At 39.8% G+C, this 22570-nt stretch overlaps 2 protein-coding genes across 6 annotated transcripts in view; one reads left to right on the plus strand and one right to left on the minus strand.

The window, feature by feature from the left end:
- The window catches only part of pde4d (phosphodiesterase 4D, cAMP-specific), a 148898-nt gene extending 142789 nt beyond the window's left edge, over nt 1–6109 (plus strand). For all 4 annotated transcript variants that reach the window (XM_042421062.1, XM_042421063.1, XM_042421065.1 and 1 more), the window contains 4 exons: nt 1269–1423; nt 1693–1815; nt 2327–2509; nt 2604–6109. In XM_042421062.1, coding sequence (XP_042276996.1) covers nt 1269–1423; nt 1693–1815; nt 2327–2509; nt 2604–3113 — 971 coding nt within the window. In that variant the 3' untranslated portion in view covers nt 3114–6109. The remainder of the gene's footprint in view (nt 1–1268; nt 1424–1692; nt 1816–2326; nt 2510–2603) is intronic.
- Nucleotides 6110–10590: 4481 nt separating this feature from the next.
- rab3c (RAB3C, member RAS oncogene family) lies at nt 10591–22535 on the minus strand. 2 transcript variants are annotated; one of them, XM_042422153.1, is made up of 5 exons: nt 22433–22535; nt 20474–20698; nt 16870–16988; nt 13137–13261; nt 10591–12836 (listed from the first exon to the last, which is right to left on the minus strand). In XM_042422153.1, exons 1-5 carry the CDS (start codon nt 22448–22450, stop codon nt 12646–12648), a joined length of 678 nt encoding a protein of 225 aa, XP_042278087.1. In that variant the 5' UTR covers nt 22451–22535; the 3' UTR covers nt 10591–12645. The 2 variants fall into 2 exon arrangements, with proteins under 2 accessions (XP_042278087.1, XP_042278088.1); XM_042422154.1 differs by lacking the exon at nt 22433–22535 and adding an exon at nt 21789–22042.
- Between the last annotated feature and the right edge of the window lie 35 nt (nt 22536–22570).

The following is a 22570-nucleotide window of genomic DNA, read 5'->3' on the forward strand; positions in this document are numbered from 1 at the left end:
CTAACCCAGAAAGATGACATTCTCACTCTTAATCCTAACTATAAAGCTCACAGTTGGCCTAGTTGTTTTCTCAACTACGGAAACACTGAGCATGACATCAGAGCTATTTGAATTGCTGGAAAAAATCTTACTCTGGGACCAAGTTACAATACAACGGAGGCAAATGGAATTTCATCTGGGGTTTTCCTTGCAATAAAAAAAATATTTTTAAAAAGATTCAGCTGCGACATCTCTTTCCACAATTGATATCCCAGTTTCTAATAGTCCTAAAGGAAACTCCTGACAGTGAGCCCTGTGAACTTTCCAGAGTAATGGGGACTGTGGAAAGAGATGTTGCTGTTAATTTTTTTTTTTTTTTTGGTGTAATTTTTATTGCTATGAGCATTCATGTGAGAGACAGAAATCTGAGCTGGATATATGTAATTAGTATTTGCAATTTGGGTGAAGTAACCATTTAACCACATTAACAGGGTTCAGGGTGTTGTGTTTGGTTGGAGTGTCCTAAAGCAAGACACTGAGCCCCTGATATCTCTCTGCTTTAACTGACTCACTCACTCCTAGCTGGAGGTGCCACAAACATCGCCTTCATTTGGCAATTTAGAGGAAAACACAAACAAATAGAGTTTATATCTATTGGGTATTACCTTAAACAACCCTTGTAGAGACCATTACAAATGTGAGTGTTGCATAAATGCCTTATCAGACAAAACACACTCCGCAGTCTCACGCACTTTACACACAATATGTGTTGTGCTTCCCATAAGCCCAAATGGGGAATCCCTGCAGTAAAGGCAGTGTGAGTCATCCTAGTTACGAGCCACCAGACTGATCCTCTGTCAGCCACAGAGCAACAGAGCAGGATCCCCTTTCTCCTTTTTGCTGCTGTGTTCCACTGTGGCCAAGACTAATGCATCTTAATGGAAAATCTAAATACAGCGAGAGGACCTTCAAATGACCCAGAGTGGGGAAACCTCTCAGTGGAAAACATGCTGGTGCTTTCCACCGCTCAGTGAGAAAGATATGTATAATACATGTGTATATGTAACAGTTTGGATGTGCGATCAGTAGCGTAATTTGTAGCTCTGTTTAGTTAAATTAGTTTAAAACATGTAACTTGTATATGCATTGCCAAAAGAGATGTCTTGTTTTTTAAAATTTATATTAATTCTCATCTGTTTCAAGTTAGGTTTTCATAGAATTTTGTTTTTTTCAGAGCCTGAAAAGCCTGAAATGTCAAACTAAAATTGTAAATTGTGTCTTCCATGCAGATTCAGAGCTCGCGCTGATGTACAATGACTCGTCAGTGTTGGAGAATCACCATCTAGCAGTGGGTTTCAAACTGCTACAAGAAGAGAACTGTGACATCTTCCAAAACTTGACCAAAAAACAACGACAATCACTGCGAAAGATGGTCATTGACATCGTAAGTTAATAGTCAGATTAGTTGCCTCTCTTACATGTCAATACAAAGTGAATAGTTTGTATTGTAATAGTAATAGTGGAAAGTGTGGAATATATTTTACATCATACATTATATAGTGCACATTACAAGCAGTTATATAATATTTCCATTTATCCTGCAGTCACTGCTACCTGTACATTATATGTTAGGCTGAATATTCTACTATAATAATGATAAATAATGTATATTGTACATAATATATATATCCCGTTTGTTCTGGGTTTTCCAAGGTGCTAGCAACAGACATGTCCAAGCACATGAATCTACTGGCTGATCTGAAAACCATGGTGGAAACCAAAAAGGTGACCAGCTCTGGTGTCTTGCTGCTGGACAACTACTCAGACAGGATACAGGTCAGACTCAAGCTGCACACAAAGATCCATTTTTACTGTACTTTCGGTCAGTCTCATGCATTAACACCGTTCAGAGAAAAACTTGGTTATTCTGCAACACTTCTACTTATGTTTTTTTTTTTTTTTCTACATTGGATCAGCAGAAAACAGTAACATTAGTGCTCGGTCACCCCAGCATCTGTCACAGTGCTGAAAGCTTGGTGACATACTGACTACTTGTGGGTCGAGCAACACAGCTGATATAATAGCTTGCTTTATTTTAGACTCTCCAGTTCTTTCATTTCTCATAAAGGTCACCACTGTCAAGATGGGTTGTAGTTGGTCTCAGGCAGGAGTATTTTGCAGCAAAGTTCACCAAAGTTGAACTCTGCATGAAACCACTGCCTGACTTTACTCAGCCTCTTCTTGTTTTAAATTAACCATTTTCAGTCCAAAATTTCATAAATGTGTGACCTTATGCTTCAGCCTATCCTTTATTGTTGGACATATTGCTTGTTTTTGTTATATTCAGGTTCTCCAGAACATGGTGCACTGTGCAGACCTTAGCAACCCCACCAAGCCTCTGCAGCTGTACCGGCAGTGGACGGACCGCATCATGGAGGAGTTCTTCAGCCAGGGTGACCGAGAGAGGGAGAGGGGCATGGAGATCAGCCCCATGTGTGACAAACACAACGCCTCAGTAGAAAAAAGCCAGGTAATGCACTCAATCACACAAATGTACAAGCACATGCATACCATACATAGACACTCACTGAAAGACCATTTCTTTCTCCCCATGTATCCTGTAGGTCGGTTTCATAGACTACATCGTTCACCCTTTGTGGGAGACGTGGGCTGACCTGGTCCACCCAGATGCCCAGGACATCCTGGACACATTGGAAGATAACAGGGAGTGGTACCAAAGCACCATCCCCCAAAGCCCCTCTCCTGCCTTGGATGAGCCTGAGGACGGCAGTCGGCCCCCAGGAGGGGACAAGTTCCAGTTTGAGCTCACCCTGGAGGAGGACGGGGAGTCGGACACAGAGAAGGACAGCGGCAGCCAGCCGGAGGAGGAGGAAGAAGAGGAGGAGGAGGAAGAGGAGGAAAACAGCTGTACTGACTCTAAAACACTCTGTACGCAGGACTCTGAATCGACAGAGATTCCCTTGGACGAACAGGTGGGGGAGGATGAAGAAGAGGAGGAGGTAGCAGTAGAGGGGGAGACTCCCTCCTCACAACCTTGTGTTGTGGAGGAAGAGGTAGCAGAGGAGGAGGAGGAGGAGGAGGAAAAGGAGAAAGAGAAATCCCCCGACACATAGCAGTTTATGGACAGCATCTAACTGTTCTTCTTAGTAATGACAGATGATTATTTATAGAATATTTTTTGGGTTTTGTGGAGTCTCTCTGTGTTTTTTATACATCTATGTTTATGGTTCCAAAGCGTGCGCTGCTTTCCACCTTGGCCACTCCTCCTGTCAGCTTTGTTCAGACACGCCCACTGGTACTTCTTCAAGTTTTTTTGCACTCAGGAAAACTCCTTTCCATTCCCGTTCGTACTGACGTGGTGTGTCTTTATTTCTTTCTTTTACAACCTCCCCTTTACAAGCTTAATTTTAGGACATGGGCAAGCAGTTCACAGTCTGCTCAGTGCTGTTCGTAACGACACATAATATCACATTTTCCTTCCCTCCGCTTTGTCTCAGCCTTGCCTGAAAGTTTAGCAGTGTTTCTGTGTTTTATCAAGTGCCCATATTCTACAGAGAAAGTTATCAGTGTGTTCAAGGAGAATCTCTCTCTCTGTTAGGTCATCTCCTCCCCACTACGAATTAGGAGGCTTGTTATGCTGCCGTTCCGCTGAAAACCTGACAGGATGGCGCAGAGATGAAAGCTGCAGCACACTGGGGAGCCTTTTGAGACACATTTCTGACGCGGAAGTCTTCCTTGAAAACCTGACTGACACAAAGCTCAAATCTAAACAGCAATGCTGCTGTCCTAGACCTCTTTAATTTTTGTATCGTACTGTATGTAAAATTCAGATATTTTCTAGAATTTACTTTTGCAATCCTAGGCTTTCTTTTGTTAGCAAAGACGATGAGAGAACTTTTTGGAAATTGTGGAAACCAACGGGGAGAAATGTGTCACAAATTTTCAGTGTTTGAAAGGGGTATTTTTACAGCTGGATTACATGAGGAGTGTTCTGAGGTGTTTGCACTTGCTCCAATAGCATTTATACTACTATTCCCATGCCACTATACTCATATTTGGTTAGTCCTGTGAGTTGAAATTGGAATTTATTCATAATAATATAATTTTGATTACTTTTAAGTTTTCACTAAAGAGGAAGCAGACACCTGAAGTCTTTGCTCTCATTGAATTTGTTTGTGACGTGGATGAAGCCTTTAAATTTTATTATTGTTGCCTGCAGTTCTTTTGAACACATCCTGAGACAATGCAATGCTTTGTAGTTGATACAAAAAGCACCTTTTTTTAGAAGCTTGATTAGTGCTCCGAGTATACAGAAATAGTACTGGTGTTAAAAATTACTGGGGTGATTTTATACCAATGTTATGAAAGCTTTTTTTGTCCTTTTTAAAAAAAGAAAAAAGAAAAAAAAGAAAATTTTGCCCATTTTTGTTTGATGCTTGTCGTCAGTCATGCCAGTTCGTTTTTGGTTATGCTACATGAATTTATTTTTCATCAGAATAGTAATTAATTTTGCCATAACAACATAAAACTCTGTTGCTGTCTTTGTTTTTCGACAAGACAATCAGCTCCGTTGCGTAGTCATCAGATGAGACTATCCTCTACGTAGATAATCTAATGCACTGATATATTCATATATCACCACTTTATTATTTTTCATGTTTAATGCGCCAAAACACTCACTGATGCAGGCTTAGGCTTGAACAATGCTGTCTTACACCTCAGCCAAGAGTCTCTTCCTTTTCCATGTTTCTTTCATTTTTCACTTTACACCTAATGCTATTATTTATTGGTATATGTTTCTATTTGTTGAGTCATTTTGCAATATAAAGGTGGTACAGTAAATATTTCACTGTAGCATAGACCACAGGCTTGCCAGTTACAATACCCAAATATACTTTTTTTTCTTCTCTGTGTACATAAAATATAAAAAAATCAACAAATGTACAAAAAAGGAAAAAAAAATTCACTTGAATACTGCACACTGCTTTTTTTTTAAGAGTGCTTGCTTTAATTATGTGTCATTTCAAAACTTTTAATTTAATCTTTCAGTTTGTGCCAAGATTTTATTTTTCTCTTCTTTTTTTTCCATCCTCACCCGATGCCCTTACCTGTAATAAAATTTTCTGGTTTTATCGCTGTTTACAAACATATATTTATTGTGCTGTATATAATATATAATTATTAATGTTATTACTATCATAATGCCGTTTGTTGTAAATGGTTGATTCTTATCATCCCTTTTGGTGATGGTGTGGCTGTATTACGTACCTCTTGTTGAGAGAATGTTTATTACACATGAGCTTCAGTGTAAAAATGATCCATCGACATGTTGCTTATCTGAGAACTAGCTCAGTGAAGAGAGGGGGAAAGCCAAATTGTTTTTTAAAAAGAAACTGTTCCTTGGCCCATGGGCTGTGCCTTAAATTCAACACACGTCATTTACTTTAGCCTTTTTTTTCCTCTTTAATTTTCTAGTTTTCTTTTGCTGCATTAGTGAATCTTTTGGCTTGGGTTGTCCTGATCTCCTGTCCTGAATTTGAAAACGTTGCCTTTTTACTTTTACAGCCAAACACAAATTGCTCTATCAAAAAATATGGCACTGCTTAGAAAATATGTTGTCAGTGCAGAAGCTTGTAGAGATTCAGGTCAACCACAAGTCATAGATTAACTACTTGAGTGGTGTGTGGCCTATAGCCGGATGTCCAAGAGTCGTATTTGCTGTAGACCTGGTCTGAACCACTCGCACCTTCCTCAGGCCCAGCCACTACACTCAAAGATGTGATTCAACCTGTTGGATGTAGACGATATGAGAGTAACTTTGTGTTACTGCAGCGTCCTCTACATCCCTCTGGTTGTATTACAGCTACAAACACTGAATGGGGTGCAACAGGAGTGTGTAGTTGCTGCTCGACCACGGCCTACGAAGCACACAGGCTTCGAGACACATCTGCATGTTCAGCCACTGCTGCATTAATTATGGCTGAAACACTGACAGTGTGTTGCTTATCTATGCTCGGCCCACACTTCCACTCACATTACTTGCAATATCCAAAACCACTGACATCTTTGTGCGTGGACAAGAGGAGGGTTCAGTATATTTCTGTAGTGAAGGGGGGGTTGGGGGGGTGGGATGAAGGGTTTTGGGGAAGTGCATCATTGTCCCGTGACAGGGACTCTTGTTTTGACACACATACTGTAGATTCTAAACAGCCCTGGACCAATGGAAACAGTGTGTTCTTTTCTCATTATGTGTTCTATTTTTTTATGGTATGAAAGGAAAAACACAAACTGTAACTTAAAAAAAAGGTCTTCAGGACAATTATTTTTTGGGTTATGTCTTTAGAATGCCAACTTGTCTGGAAGTTTCACAGGACAATTAAAATGTTATTTTAATGGATTCCTTGTTAATTGCAGTCTATTGGATAGCACTGTAGATCATACAACTTTATGTAAAAAACAAATAAAAAGAATGAAAAAAAAGTTTTTATATGCAATGGATAAATAAAAGCATGGGTTGATTCTGCCTAATCTGGGTTCTTGTTTCTCGTTCTTTCATTGTTGCAGAGGGCAGTCAAGTGTGGGATGGAAGCACAGAACATTTACTTTATTGATAATGAAAAAGATGACAGACTGACCGCATCCTTTCTGAACTCATGTCTATATTTGGCATTTTAGTGACTCCCTACAGACTGGTTTAGGTGTGAGACTTGTCTCACACTTACACCAGGTGGGTGTGATTTGTAGTTTTTTCTGCTCCTAATATGCCTGGCCCATTTGGATTCTCAATTGCTTCATGCATATTATTGTGTAGTACTCATTTTTTCATGAATGAATTCTTTGTGTGTATTCTCTGTCACCATCTTTCTATCACCACAATGACGGAAGGACATTGGCAGTAATTCAGCTCTGTCTTTCATTCCAAATGAACAGCGTTACCTGCTGACCTGCTGTTTATCTTGTTGGGCCTCAAACGACGAGGTCACACAGAGAAGGCCTATATGTAACCTGTGAGGCCTGACCACAAGGTGCGTTTTCCTTTGTTTCCCCAGAGACAAAGGAATAGCGCCAAAATGCTGCTTACAGACAATGGGAGCCCATTGCAAACTCCATTTTCAAGGATGTTTTGCAATTTTCACACCTCAGCAGGGAACAGTCAACATACAGTCTCTCATTGGCGGAGACGCTCCTGCATAGCGGAGCGTCCTGATGACGCAGCCATGACATCACTGCCCCTTTAAAAACTGAACATGCCCTGAAGCACATGCCTTTCCCATGTCGCTGAGCTAGGGGTAACCTTTGTTCCTCTGTGAGTCAGCTCGACTAAAGGGGGTACCCCACGCACGTGTTTTCCCCTCATCGAAGACTCCCCTTGCCGGACGAGACGAGACTTCGCCCGTGTTCACCTGAACACATTCCTGGATCCAAGAGAGACCGCTGCTGCAACCAGCGTCCTCAAATTCTCTCGAGAAGGAAGAAACAAAGTTTCTTCAGAAAGACGTGGAACTTCTCTGCCCCGCTTTTCTTCACCAAGTTGACTCTGCTATTCTCTCTGCCACACCTTGAAAACCAGCTGCTGTGATTTTCGCCGACCGTGCGAGAACGGCCACCGTCTGCATATGAGCCAAGGACAAAGTTGGACAGAAAGACGGACTACACACACACCCTGCTCACTTTCTGGAGCGACTAAGAGGCATAAGTCTGGGTAGAGGCAGTTTTAGTTGTGCGTTCTTTTCAGCATCAGTTGCTGTTGTTTAGCATTTAGCTTTTTAGCTTTATTGCTATTGTTCTTGTTGTGTGAGTTGACGGACCGCAGAGTCAATTTTTCTCTGCTTTACTCTGAGGAGTATTTTACGTTTGCTGCCTGTTTAGTTGTGTTCACCACGCTAGACTGTTTTGTGTTTGTCCCGCTCGAGACTACTGCTGTGTTTGTGCCACCGTGAGTGAGAAAGTAAGTTGCTTTGTCGATCAGAAACCAGACAACGTGCGTCACAGACTGCCGTCCGACCACACGCTGTCTGTGGACAAAGGAACCACTTCTCTTCCCCTCACGATCGCTTTCTTTCCTTCTTCTCCCTCTCTTGCGACTAACACACACACGCACGCACGCACACAGATACACGCACCGACATCGTTTTGCACATCTGATGGTCAGATAACGTTGAACAAAGCTTTGCTTTGTTTTTCCTTATCCGCCATCAGACTAGTGTGTTTTTCACGGAATTGGGTGAGTGCAAGACGCCGACCACCAGGTGGCGCCATCTTGCTTCAGTTTAACCAAGACACCGCCATACTTCCGCCATCCAGTTCTTGCGCGACGTGACTTCCTCCCATAGTCACGTCCGCGTCGTAGACCGACGACATCATCACGTCAGGCCAAGTCACCATCTTGGTACATACATACACACACACATTCCCCTGCATGTGTCCAACCCTGTACATAGCTGTTTGGTAGAATTAGATTTTAGAATAGTTGTTTATTGAATGAAGCATTTGTTAACTTTGTTAATTTTGCTAAGTTTAATAAACACTGTTATATCTTTAAAGAAGTTCTTTTGTCATTATTGTGTGTAACATATTGTGAAAAGTGGCTGATTGAAGGAGTCAGAGCTCGAATTCATCCTTCTTTGTTCACCCTCGAATGTTGATATCTCAGATATTAACATTCTAGGTGAACTCCCATTTATGAGACTACCTTGTTTGGTTATTGGTCCCGGTTTCGGGGTGGTGCCCCGTATTTGTTAATACATATTAATAATTCTATTAATTTTATAATTAAATAATTATCACTGATAATTGTTAATTATTGTTAAAAACCAACCGTGCTCCCCACAGATCCAACAGTTGGTGCCAGAATTATTGATTAATGTTAACAATATCTTGATTTCATAATTATCTGATTATCTGATAATTATGAATGATTGCTAATAACCAAACGCACTACTGCCCGTCCCAACAATCTCAAGGAACAGTTTGTCATTGCAACCCTGTTAAGTAGAAACAGCATATAAATGTTATATATGATAATAACACCAGTTATGAATGCATCCATTTTTGCCAAGATGTTGTTGCAGGCTGTATTTCAGGTTTATACACTTTGGTGTATAAATCAGATACATTTGACCAGTGTTGAAGGAAGTATTCAGATCCTTTACTTAAGTAAAAGTAGTAATACCATGATGTTAAAATACTGTACTCCATTATAAAAAAGGTCTTGAATTTAAAATGTTACTTAAGCAAAAGTACAGAAGTATTAGCAGGAATTTATACTTAAAGCAACAAAAGTTTAAGTACTTGTGCAGCAGAATAGTGTTATATTGTTGATTGATTGACTTTATTGTCCATCTCAGTGGAAATTTGTCTTTTGCTTCCTCCAAAGTAGAGCAAAAGTATATACGCTACGCATAGCACAACGCACCATAAAACATACAAAATATACAACATGCAATAGTGCAAATGGGCAGGTGGCAGCAGATGCCAATCACCTTCCCTTATATTGTTGGATTATTATTACTGATGCAGTACTGTGTAAGCAGTATTTTCATGTTGTAGCTGGCGGAGGTGAATCTACTATTAACTACTTTACTACTGTCACTACTGTTGTTTAATCTACTGTATAACTGCATTACGTGTTTTGTTTGTAAAATCCAGAATTTTATAAGAACTAGTAACTATTGCTTTCAGTATATTCAAGTATAGTTCTCTAAGAGTGTAAAGTAACATAAAATTTAAATGCTCAAGTAAAGTGCAAGTACCTTAAAATTATAATTAAAGACAGTATTTGAGTAAATGTACTTAATTTGATTCTATTGCTGGTGTTATATTATTAAATATTAGATTATAATTACAAAACATAAACATGTAATTAGCATTTAATGTTATTGTTGGCTGAACCTATTTGTAACTATGTTGTGTACTGTTCTCCAGTTTCATCTACAGCATTGCATCATAGTCTTTTGGGATGAAAACAGGAGTAAATGTTTAATTTTTGTCTCTGAAATTATAATTATATTTATTATAGTTATTCAAATACAGTACTTGAGAAGATGCACTTTCTATCACTGGCTCTGACTCACCGGAAATGTAAATGTAATGCCAAATGTTTAACATACAGTAAAATCACCAGCCATAACACTGCATGTTATGCGCAGTCACAGCATTGCAACACTAGGTGGTGGACATCCCCTAGAAATGGAAGAAGGCATGTAGATGCAGGTCTGTGTTGGAGGCCAGTAGCCTGTGAATCCCTTCTTCCATCTCGTCAGCAGAGAGCGAATGAGACTACAGAAACCCACTGATAGAATTTGTTTTATTTCCTATGATCGCAAAAACAAACTTCTTAATTTGCTTGCACTCTGAGAAACAATTATATTCAGTTATATGTAAAGTCATAGAGTTCTAAAATGAGATTTGACCAGAGTTTGGGCATCAGAACAGCCACATTACTTATTCCTCTATTAAATGGATCTTGACTTGAGATCAATACAATAATTTATTTCATGGCTATTAGCATAAAATTATAATATCACACACATACACAGATACACACGCGCAAAGCACGTGTACACATATGCGCAAAGGTCTTTGAAATAGTTAATGTGTATCCCTTTACTTGGAATTACAACAGTATGGCATAATGGCATGGACTTAGTTATCTCCCTGACTATCTTTCACAACAACACTTCATTTTGACATGATAATACAACCGTTAGCAGGAACAGCATATAGTACGTGAATACATTTGTACAAAAGGTATACACAAACAATACACTATATTATGTAATTTGTCTCTTCAATATGGCAAGTTCACACACATACACACACACACACACACACACACACACACACACACACACACACACACACACACACACACACACACCCAGTCACACGTTCAGTGACTGCAGTTACTGAATGAAGCACACACTCCTTTTTAGAGATTGTACATCAGTTTCAGAGCCATTCTGACCAAACTGTCACTCACATACTGCAGATAGGGTCACTGTAGTCGAGGACAGGAGAAACTATGTACAGGGTTTAATTAATAAAATATTGCACTTATTGGCCCATTGCATCTCACAGCAAGTGCTATGAAAATGCTTCTAAATCTGTAACATAGAGTGATATATACACTATCTTAGAATATAAATCTACATAGATAAGTCAGGACTGACTTCATGCAATTTTTTGGAACTTTTATTCAACTATGCAACAAACAACTGACAATGCTAAAGGAACAGTAATGTTTTGGCACACTGATATTATGGATTGCGTGTGTTCTACAGAACCAAAAGGCTTTCTGGATTTTAAAACAAGATACAGCTTTTACACTATATGGACTTAAAGTTATCATTAAGACCACAACAGCACTGTATATGACTGCTAGGGGATACTTCCTAAACAGCTTACTGAGATTTTTTTTTTCCAAAGAGGGACTAAATTTTATAGCACAAACATGAACTTTAAGCATGCCAACTCAAAAATTAAACATTATTTTTTGTATATATATGGCTGTTTATTCCATGCCGGAGCTGATCAACAGTTGTATATCATACACTGTACTGTGCCTTGTAAGTGTGAGATTTTTATTGAATGGAAATGCTAGATCATTGCTATCATGTGGAGGTGGGGATGGTTAGGTTTGGGTAAGGCCTATCTTCAGAAAAAACAGCACATATGATTGACTTTTTGGCTGCATGCTTGTCGCATCAAACTATAAAGGGTCTTCTTAGAGACTAAGCACATAGAAAGATTTGCTTTTAAGATTTAGATTTTTTTTTTTAAAGATACTTATCAGAGGAATCACACATCTACAGACAACAAAATGTGGAATAGTACTCACACCAACAATACACATACTGGATTCAATCCAAATGTAAGCATGACAGAGGAACTTACGGAGGCCATGTTGGAGATGCTAAAAGGCCACTTATTTTTTTATCCAAGGTAGATGATTTTTAGATGACAAGTTGCACTCATTTGTGACTCAAACATAATACTCACACTCATGCAAATCCACACTTACTACACTGTACATTCACGCAACGGCCACCCATTCATACACAGACACACTGCACAAAAAATAAAACAAAAAAAAGCCGCTACATCCTATAGTGCCCTAATTCAAAGATTTGGCAGCTTTACGAGATAAAATAAATCTATAAAAGGAAAATACATACTGTACAAAAAATAAAAACCAAATAATTATTAAAGCACTCACTGACTCTATCTCCCATTGTATAATTACTCTAGGTCTTAAAAGATTTTAAAGGTCTTTAGGATTAACTGTACAGCCTGACTATGGACTACTTTCAGCATTATCAAACATACTTGGTTCATAACTGTACTAACTAGCCAAAGAATGAGATTATGATGTCTCTAAGAGTATATCCTTGATATCCTGTAACATTACACATTTTACAGTAGACATGTCTGTTTGTCTGGTTATTCGCTCTTGATATAAGGTGATAAAGGTTGAGAGATAATACGACTGCATTTTGTAATTCTACCACTAAACAAGGTTTGAATTGTAGTCCAGAGAAAGCAGCACTAGCAGGAGTGATTATGCTGAGGGAGAACAAAACTCTGCACACTCTATCACCTTACAAGATCTGCGCTGCCCTCCATTTGCCCTCCTGACCCTGGTCACTAACAGTTGCACCCGGGCTGCTGGAGGGGCGGAGCGCTGTCTGTGAGTTTGGCAGTGGGAGCTCCTGTGGTGACAGCCGGATCTGTGTCCAAGCTCTCGGACATCTTGTCACAAATAAGGTCAACGAGACGTTCAAAGGTCTGTTTCACATTGATGTTGTCCTTGGCGCTGGTCTCAAAGAATTCAAATCCTTTGGCAAGAAGAAGAACAAGTAGCATAAAAACATGGGGACAGAGGAAAAGGTCACAAGATAAATATATTCTCTGTAATTTTTTAGCAAAAGCGTTGACAGTTATTACTGCAGCTGAACAGGTTTTGCAAACAAAGCTCCTTCTACATAGCAGAATTTCTGCTAAAATTCAAAATGACAACATATTGTAAGAACTGGGAAGTGAAAAAGAACCAAACATGTCATGCTTTTATGTAATGACACTAATACAATAATAGTGCCACCCTATCTGAAATACATAAAGTGGTGAATGTTTCTTACCCAACTGTTCTGCCAGCAGTCTGCCACTATCCACTGAGACCACTCTCTCCTCTTCCATATCACATTTATTCCCAGCCAGCACCACCTGTGCATTATCCCACGAATATGTTTTTATCTGGGTTGACCTGCACATAATCAGAAACAAATACACAAAAAGATACATCACACTCAAATAAATGCTGTTGCTGTGTTTTATAAAAACTTGCTGGGATTGTTTTTGTGCCAATTTTTGTTGGATAGGATCCTTTACAAATTGACATGAAAGATGGCAGAGACATGGACAAGATGTTAAGTCTGTTTGCCATTTTGACCAGTCATGAACAGCGATTACATCAGGTTTTGGATGGCATTCATGTAATACTTGAGTCATCGATGGTACCAGCGGAAAAGTGGGTCAACTGCCACAATGTACTGAAAATATGTAATCTCTATCACTCAGACATAGAGTATTATTTGCTATGTTGCAGCTATATTATGTTTTTCATACCCACCCGGACTCTGTCCTGCAAACATACAGGCTACTTTCTTTCTTTCTTTATATTTGTTTTTAGCTACTCTTGCTAACTTGTGTATTAGACATTAAACAATGGTTTGTCAGCTAATACTAAATGATGAATAACTATACAGAGGATGAATACACCTTGCAAATGGGAACCAGTGGATTATTATTTGAGCCCTGTGTCTTTAACTCTTAAGCTGTCAGTTAAGAGCGATAGTGTTAAAGCATTATGGTTATGACAAAAAAATCACCAAATTATTATATTTAAAATGTACCATTGCCTGTACCACATGTACTGTATATATTTTAAAGAAATATTTTGAATTGTGAGCCATGTCATATGCCCCTGCATGATAACCCACTTGTACTGCTCTAACCTCCACACACATTTTGAGAGGAATTTAAGGAACATATATCTCCTGTGGTGTTGCAGTTTGTCTAAAAGTAGGGCAGCGAATACACTACAGGCTGGAAACAGGAGAGAAAGAGCCAGCAAGAAAGGAAGAAACAACGACTCAGAGAGAGAGAGAGAGAGCAGCAGGATGTTGACTCTCCTCCTCTCTCTGTCCAGTTCTGACTTGTTATAGTGGTTCAGATGTGGGTCACTTTGAATCCATCTGCAGATAATATTCACCAGCAGAAAGCCACTTGTGTTTGTTTTACATCCAGCAGAGCTACATATGCCGGCTATAATGGGTCTGTAGCTGTGTTTTTAATACAATTTGGCCTCTGGAGAAGAGAGGACAAAAAAAAAGAAAGTAAATGACATTGAGCTTTGTGGTTGTAATAAACTCAATTGTTTGTGCATGACACAATTTTGCATCATTTTTTAATGCTACATTTGATGTCAGCATTACAATATTTCCCAGTTTTATCTCTGTCACAGGCAGGAAATGAGCACGTCACAGGCTTAATTCAGGCACAGTTGAGGAAGGAGCTGTTGCCAGGGCAACCTCTTTTTTTCTGCAATGTTGTCACAAGCAACAAGGGGAAAGTGAAAGTGGAATTCAAGCCTGTAGCAAAGGCAAAAAAGGGGTTCTGGTTATATGAAGGGTAAAAAAAAACGCCTCTTCCCTTGTATACAGCTGGTTGATTTGTGCGCTGTTGGGTAAGTAAGCTCACAGGGAACTTGTGAGGATTGTCGCTGCTAGTGACACACTTGGCTCTATTATTAAGATACCCATTACAGACACTGCTCAGACTGCAGTATTCCATCAAAATGTCAGACAGGCCTTAAAAGAATAATAAGTGTGTCTGGCTCCAACCTCTCTTTACAAGAACACCTCATTTTCATTGCATATAAGAAATGCACTTTAATGCAATATCACCCGAGAATTTTAATACGATTCGTGCTAATAAGTTGTACAGATGTACATTTAATCCCCCAGTTAAAGTCAAATCAATCAAATATACGTTCCGTTAAGTCATATGCAGCTGCTTTTGCCATGACAGGTGCTTCCTAAAGCAGCTGTCAAGTGCTGCAAGCTAAGTGACGACGGCCGAGTAGACACTGGCCTTAATAGTGATTGTCACAGTCCAACAATGGGTGGAAGCCACATGGCATGAACCTAAACTGTCAACTGCAAATATCACAATCCATATCAGGTGCACATGATTCATATCAGTATTTCGTTGCAGCTGATGTAACAGTAAGTAAGTGAGTAACTAAGTAAATAGGTAAGTAAAATTTTATTCATATAGCACCTTTCAAAACCGAGGTTACAAAGTACTTTACAAAAGGATACAAGGTTAAAAGAACAAAAGATAAGTAAAAGAAATTACAACAGAATACATAGCACAATAAAAACAAAAACAGTTAAAGGCATCACAATTCAAAATCATGTATATGATAACTCAAGCACAAAAACACTTCGAAAAAAGATCGGTCTTCAGCTGTGACTTAAAACACCCATGAGATTTTGCTAACCTGACTCCCAGGGGGAGACTGCTCCACAACCTGGGACCCAGAACAGCAAACGCACAGTCCCCTTGTGTTGGCAGGCCAAGCTCAGAGGACCTGAGGGGCCTAGCAGAGATATAAGGCATCTGTAGTTCACTAATAGACTCTGGAGCAAGACCATTTAAAGCCTTATGGATGAGGAGGAAGATATTGAATTGAATCCTAAATTTAATTGGAAGCCAGAGTAGTGAAATCAGAACCAGACTGATGTCAGAGCGACATGAAGTCTTAGTGAGTAATCTTGCTACAGAATTTTAGACTAACTGTAACTGGGAAACAGCATCTTGGCTTAGGCAGGAATAAAGAGCATTACAGTAAGCGGGAGAACACAAAAGCGTGAATAACCATTTCCAACTGGTGGATAACAGTGGGTGTATTTTGTGAAATGTGAAAGGAGGAGGACTGAATAACTGTTTTGATGTGTTTATCAAATTTCAGCTGGTAGTCAAAATGACAACTAGGTTTTTGGAAAAAGATTTCCTTTTAATAGCCAGTGAACCAAAGTGTTTGAGGTGTAACATCATGAGAATATTACCATGATGATCCAGAAAAATGTTTTTTGAGAAATGCTCATTCTGTGCTCCTATAATCTCTTTGGGCTGGCAGAGAGAGATAAATGTAGAACAGCAGGGTGTAAATAAAATGGAAAATGACAGTTTCTCACCATGTCACCTGTGGAGAATTAGCCACAAGGAGAAAGATCAGCAAAATGTAAATCGCAACAAGCATTTATCTCTACTGGCAGAGCTGAAATTCCTCTGTGTTTCACCTCATTTGTGACTTCCTAGCTGTGATGTACATGTGAGAATGTGTTGTTTCTGGAGCAAGAATACTAACCCAGAAACCTGGTTTCTGCAGCTGATCGGATGTAGCCTTCCAAGTCCTGTTTTAGACATGAATGCATAATCATAAATCACCGACATTTGGGCTTGGCTCAGAGTTAGTGTTCAGCCTGCAGACGCTTGTGTGACTCATGAATGGACAAGATGTGACCTTAACAAGTTTCCCCAGATCCCCAAGATGTGCACGTACAAGCCTGCCAAATATTAGAGAGAAAGAATTGTACTGTCGCTGTGAGCAGGAGATAGGGGTGGATGGATGGATAGGGATATTTGATTTGTAGATATTTCTCTTCAAAAGAAAAAAACTGTAGTGCCAACTGATAGCATTATGGCAACAAACAGGAAGTTCTGTTGATATAAAAGGGGCTAAGAGAGGATATCTACATCCAAAACTGTCAAAAACAGACCAACATTAAACCAGATGCTACTCACCAGTCCTGCACAGCACCGAAAGACTCCTCGTTGGTGATGTCATACATGAGGATGAAGCCCATGGCCCCGCGGTAGTAGGCAGTGGTGATGGTCCTGTAGCGCTCCTGGCCTGCTGTGTCCTACACACAGACAACATGATTAAGCATGACTGACACTCACACTACCAGGCACAGCGACACTGACATGACCCTGCGGAGCACATATATGCACTGTCCATAACAGTAAATGAGCAGACATGTACATTATTAATCTGCAGCTATTTATACATGTCTGAGCACAATTTAGAATGCTATATATATACACATTAACTTCATTTGCTTCATTTATTGTGTTCATGATGTGGAAATAATCATTATGCTAATTGCCTCGCTGGCTTTGCATTGATGAGATGCCAAAAACAGCGATTCAGCTTTGGCTGATGTGATCGATTTTTTTTTTCCTCTCCTCAATAAAACAATCACTCAGCTGTGTTAAAGACTCAGTGGTGCAGCATTCAGAGCTCAGCTTATGCCATGCATTTCTTAGGGGAAAAAAGGGATAAAAATAGAAGTAAAATCATTCAAATATTGGGGAAAATGTCTGCAGTTCATGATCAGGCTGAACAAATTGCTCAAAGGCAAAGCAAGTGAATGATTACACAGCATTCGAGGAGTCGTACATTGTACACAGATTACCCTGGAAACAAGCGCTCACTGCAGCCTTTGCTACAAGATGTCAATGAAAATGCTAATGGATCAAAATACAGACAGTGAGTGTGTCCATGAGAACGGCAGAGACATGCATTCGGACAATTTTGAGTTTGGGAATATTTTTGTTTGATCTTCATCCTGCTCACTATGTATCTATAAACCTGCCTGTGGATGTGGTTCTACATTTGTTGTTTTATGATATTTAGTTATATAATGATAAAATCCCAGTGTTGTCCCTCCTATTTATACTGTATGTTTACTGCACTGTTGTTCCTCCCACAACAAGTGTGTTTGCAGGCCCCTGTGAATCATGATAGAGGACTTCTGGCTGCTCCACTTGGCTCTTGTTAAACAGAAGCCTGACAGGCAGGACTGGATTGTATTTGCTACTGTGGTTTGCTCTCTGTCAGTCTGCACATGGCTGCAGCAACACTGTGCCTGTTATAGCCAGAGGACAGCTCTGACCTTCACTCCACAGAGACAGAGCTCGCGGCCTGCCGAGCTTCCACCCACCACGGCTAGGACCTTTTGTCAGTTTACAATAACACATAGAAATGCATGTGAATGTGTGCATTTTTAATGTTCTGTGTTGTCTTGATAGTATCTTTTGTGGATTGACAGTCTGAACAATATAAAAGGGAATGATGAAGATGTTTCATTGAAGTGCTTGTGATTTTTTTAAATTCAAACTAGATGTACTAAGTCACGATGCAGCAGTCATATATCTTTTTTCTTGTCTGAAATTGTCAGACTTAGGTGTTTCAGTAGCCTATTGATTCTCAGCTGAGTGCTTGATAATGACCTTTGCATTTCCGTGCTATTTTAGTGAGCCGGTTCGCTTGTTCTCAGTTAAAAAGACAGCGACATGAGAAAAAAAGAAATGCTGAGTCCCGTGAATTGGAGCTCCTTGAAAAGCTTCGCTTGTAGTCTGCATCTCATCAGAAATCAATCCAAGAAGCTGACTACTCCAAGTGGAGAGGTAGTGAGTGGACGCTGACTCTCGCCTGAACTCTGCTTCATTCAGTAAAGTGAGTTTCAGTTTTTCATGAGGGTTCATCTTGGCAAAGCTTTGTGCTGTGTTCACTTCAGCCAAACATGACAACAGGAACAATTCTATGATGCACCGTGATGCTTTTATCTCTCAGCAGATTAATTGCGCGACTACCACGATGACATTAGCCAATAGCCATCACCTTAAACAGCCACATACCGTAAGTCTCAGCTCTTTCTGAGCCCAATTAAAGAAGACAGGCCAATTAGCTGGATGCTAGGCCAGTCCTTTTTCTCCCTGAATATGCTTGTCTTTGCTAATGATGAAAACACATTACCCCGATTAGCCCGTCATGTAACTGTTCAAACCCAGCTTTCACTTCGTGCTGGAGCGTTTCTTCTTTGTCTCTTTCTTATGCGATTAGCAAACATGAAATGTCGGGGGATGGTTAATTGCTGCAAAAGACAACTATTATGACAAGAGAACAAAACCTCTATAGGAAAGTTGGCATTTCGTGTAAAAACGAAAGAAGGACGAGAGAGACAGACTGACAGGAAAGAAAGAAATAGAGAAAGAGAGAACAATTACATCTATCCCCTCACTATCTCAGAGGTATTGCGGGAAAATCTGCTTCAACAGCTCAGATGAACTCCTAATTAAACAGCCTCAGACATTCTTCAGTTTCCCACACATCCTCAGGAAGGTGTTGCTTCTGTGTTCTTCCCCGCTGTGTGGCAAACTAACACTTACTAGCATGCTGTCAGAAATGTTGAGACTTCCATCTGTCTCCGCACTTATTTTGTAGAATGTCAAACCACGAAAACACAACACACCATCTCTTGAAGCTTTCCTCAATTAATTAAGAATGTGCCATGTGGTTTTTAGACTAAGGAACAAGAAACTGAACCTTTTTTTTTTGTTTGTTTGTTTTTGTTAAACGTGAATGAAATTTAAACACTAACATTATAGTAAGGATGGTTAAAAATGTCACATCATGAGAGAAAATTGCCCTATTGTCTAAATTGATCTTTCAAAAGATCACTTGTGCTGACATCAATGTCCTTTATTATTGTTTGAAATGATGAAAGAAGTAGGACTAGCTTCAAATATATATTCTACTTTGACATAGAGATAGAAACAGCATAATGCAAAGGCTTTTTTAAATAGGAGATGAAAAGGGAAATGTGTTCTAAGCATACTAAGCACACCTGATCTGTCCTCTAAGAGCCGAAACAAGACTAAAATTGAATTAATGCACAGGTGATCCTGTGTGTGCTGGACTTTTTTTTTTCTATGTCCAAGCATAAAGCCATCAAGTCACAACCTGTCACAGTCCTTGAAATATATTGATCAACAGAGAAAGATATGGGCAGAGGTCAGGAGAAAGTGGGCTCTGGGCATAGATTGACAGCCTTTTACAGACAGGAGTCACTCTGCAGAAACACAAAGACGGAGAGAACAAGAGAAACGAGGGGGCAGGGCGTCACTGAAGAGCCCCTTCCCCCTTAAAGCTTAGGTAGTCCTCCAGAAGACCTTGGAGGACAACAGAAAACAGATTTCTCCCAGACATTAACTGTGTTTCAACATGCAAATGTTCTCTATTTAAGTGAATTAAATGGAAATTTGTGCAAGATTGGCATAACAAAGAAGAGGTAGTGACACGGAAGGAAGACTTGCTGGGGCTTGCTGTACACTGCTGCTTTGTAGTCTCGAAATGTGTTTTTCTTGCTTCTATAAATTACCATGAGTAGAGCATTTTGCAAATCTTCAAGGGTTTTATGGAAAAACTGGCTCTTCGAGAGTTAACAGCAAGTAAGTAAGTTATAATCTGGCATTGAACAGCCAAGGAGTGCAGAAATGAATGAATCGAACATTTTGTGGCTCACTTGTTAATGTTTAATGCTTGGATGTTAATATTTCATACCCAGATCTGCAGTTTAATCCTCTTGTCATTCTTGTACACGGTTTTCACTTTGAAGTCGATGCCCACTGTGCTGACGAAGGCCGAGGTGAAGGCGTCATCGGCGTAGCGGAACAGGAAAGACGTTTTGCCCACACTGCTGTTGCCGATGATCAGCAGCTTGAACATGTAGTCGAAGTTTTGGTCCCCTCCCTCCCCTTTCCCTTTCACATCTTGAGTGGCAGCCATCTGCAAAAAAAACAAAAAACAAAAAACAAAAAAAAAAGAGACTGAAAAGAATGCATTAAGAGCTTCACCTTGAGTTAACGTGAAGCACAGAAGATGTTTTTCATTTATTCTACAAACCAACTTCTAGTTTATGTGCACAGGCTGGGAATGAGAGAGAGAGAAAGAGCTCAATGCTGTACAGACGGTGCAGTACAAGCTTGTCGTACATGCCACAGACCAGAGGTGACAGAAGGTTGTGTCAGGCAAACCAGCATGACCAACACAGCAAGCTGTTGTATTGATGAGTATTAGATAACCAGGATTTTTTTTTTTTTTTTTAAAGCTGAGTTTGTCTTCTCTAAAGCCATTACTTTGGAAATTACTGCATACATTAAGTTGTTATACATTATTCTCATACATTATGGTATACAATAGTTGTTATTGGTGCAATTACTTCTTTGAATGATATAATCCGATGTAATTTTCATTAACAGAGCAAAATCCTGCTTTTTAATGTTCAAACATCACTCTTTTGTTTCAACCAAGGTGCAACGATTTCATACATAGTAACCCCAACCTTTCATCTGAACAACGCCTGTCCTACACATTTCTATGCAAGCCTGTCAGCAGTCAGCGACCGTACAGGACAACAGTACTATGACCAAGATGACAAGAGCACCTTTGCTCCAAGGTGCTCCAAGGTGAATGTTTAAGACAAAAACCACTGCGATCATATGTCAAACATGTGCAGCCTTAGCTCTCCTTTTAGCCTATCCAGCTATAAAAGATGCCGGACCTCCATTCTGCACATCCTGCCCTGGGCTTCTGTTCGCTTCCGTGTATGGAAAAAAAGAAACACCTTTGAGGCATTATTTGCAAGGACATCACTTTCAAAATATCAGTGTCAGGCTGGCGTTTACACACACCACGATAGAATCAGTAGATCTGATATGAGATTAACACGATATAGTTGAGCAGGGAGCTGCATGCCAGCTAATGTTAGACAAGCAATTCTGTGCGTGAGGTCATTTGATGTATTAATGAAATTCTTCCACATAACTATTAATAAATGAAACTAGCACAATGCGTTGAGGACATTGTGTGAACAAACCTGTTTTGAAGGCCTTGGTTCTATCTGTGTCTGCCCCTGTTTTGCAGAATACGGTTTTTATATTTGTGTCTAATGCAGGCGTTGATTTTTCTTCCCTCCTCCGTGTCTCTCTTTCTCTCTTTGGAGCGCCGAACAATTTCAGCACCCGGGAGCTGTCCCCTGCGCGTTGGATCTGGCACGCGCTCCTGAGCTGACGAAGCTGGCTCGCATGACATGAGCACGAGCAAAGGGTAGTGCGTTTCGTGCGTGGGTCTGACGCCACACGAGAGGTAGAAGATGGGGGTTGTAGTTTTTCCGCAGCACGGGCGCAGAAGAAAGGTACGGCAGCATGGACGGCAGCAAAAGAAGAGATTCGACTACATTACTCAGCATGCAGCGCGTCACAACTGTCAGCAGCTGTATGATATAGTGTGGAAGCGCAGCAAAAAACCTTTGTAGTTCGTTTTTTTGAAAAAAAATAAGCATTAGAAATATCGCCTACAGGCTTTTCCCATCATGCAAGAGCAAGACTAAAATAGCAATAAAGCTGGAAACCTTTGTTCAGTGTCAATGTTCAGCCTCTCTAAAACATAATGACCGTATATGACGATTTAAAGCGTTTCATGCTCTCTGTTCAAGCTTTAGAGTAAAATTATGCTTCTTACCTTCCCATACAAGTCCATATTGTCCACTGTAATATTTCAGTTGTAAGTTTTAAATTTGACTCCAGCAGCTATAATAAACTCCCAGCTGAACAGAATATATATGTATGTATATATATTTTTTTTTTTCAGGAAGCAAAT

This window comes from Thunnus maccoyii, chromosome 9 (genome assembly GCF_910596095.1).
Source record: "Thunnus maccoyii chromosome 9, fThuMac1.1, whole genome shotgun sequence".
Classification (NCBI taxonomy): Eukaryota; Metazoa; Chordata; class Actinopteri; order Scombriformes; family Scombridae; genus Thunnus; species Thunnus maccoyii.

What these genes read in the sequence shown, in the direction of transcription:
- rab3c (XM_042422153.1), bottom strand. An exon ending in GGATTAAACTGCAGATCTGG is followed by an intron (nt 16,989 to 20,473) that starts GTATGAAATATT and finishes GTCTGTGTGTAG; the next exon opens with GACACAGCAGGCCAGGAGCG. An exon ending in TTCGGTGCTGTGCAGGACTG is followed by an intron (nt 13,262 to 16,869) that starts GTGAGTAGCATC and finishes GATTATGTGCAG; the next exon opens with GTCAACCCAGATAAAAACAT.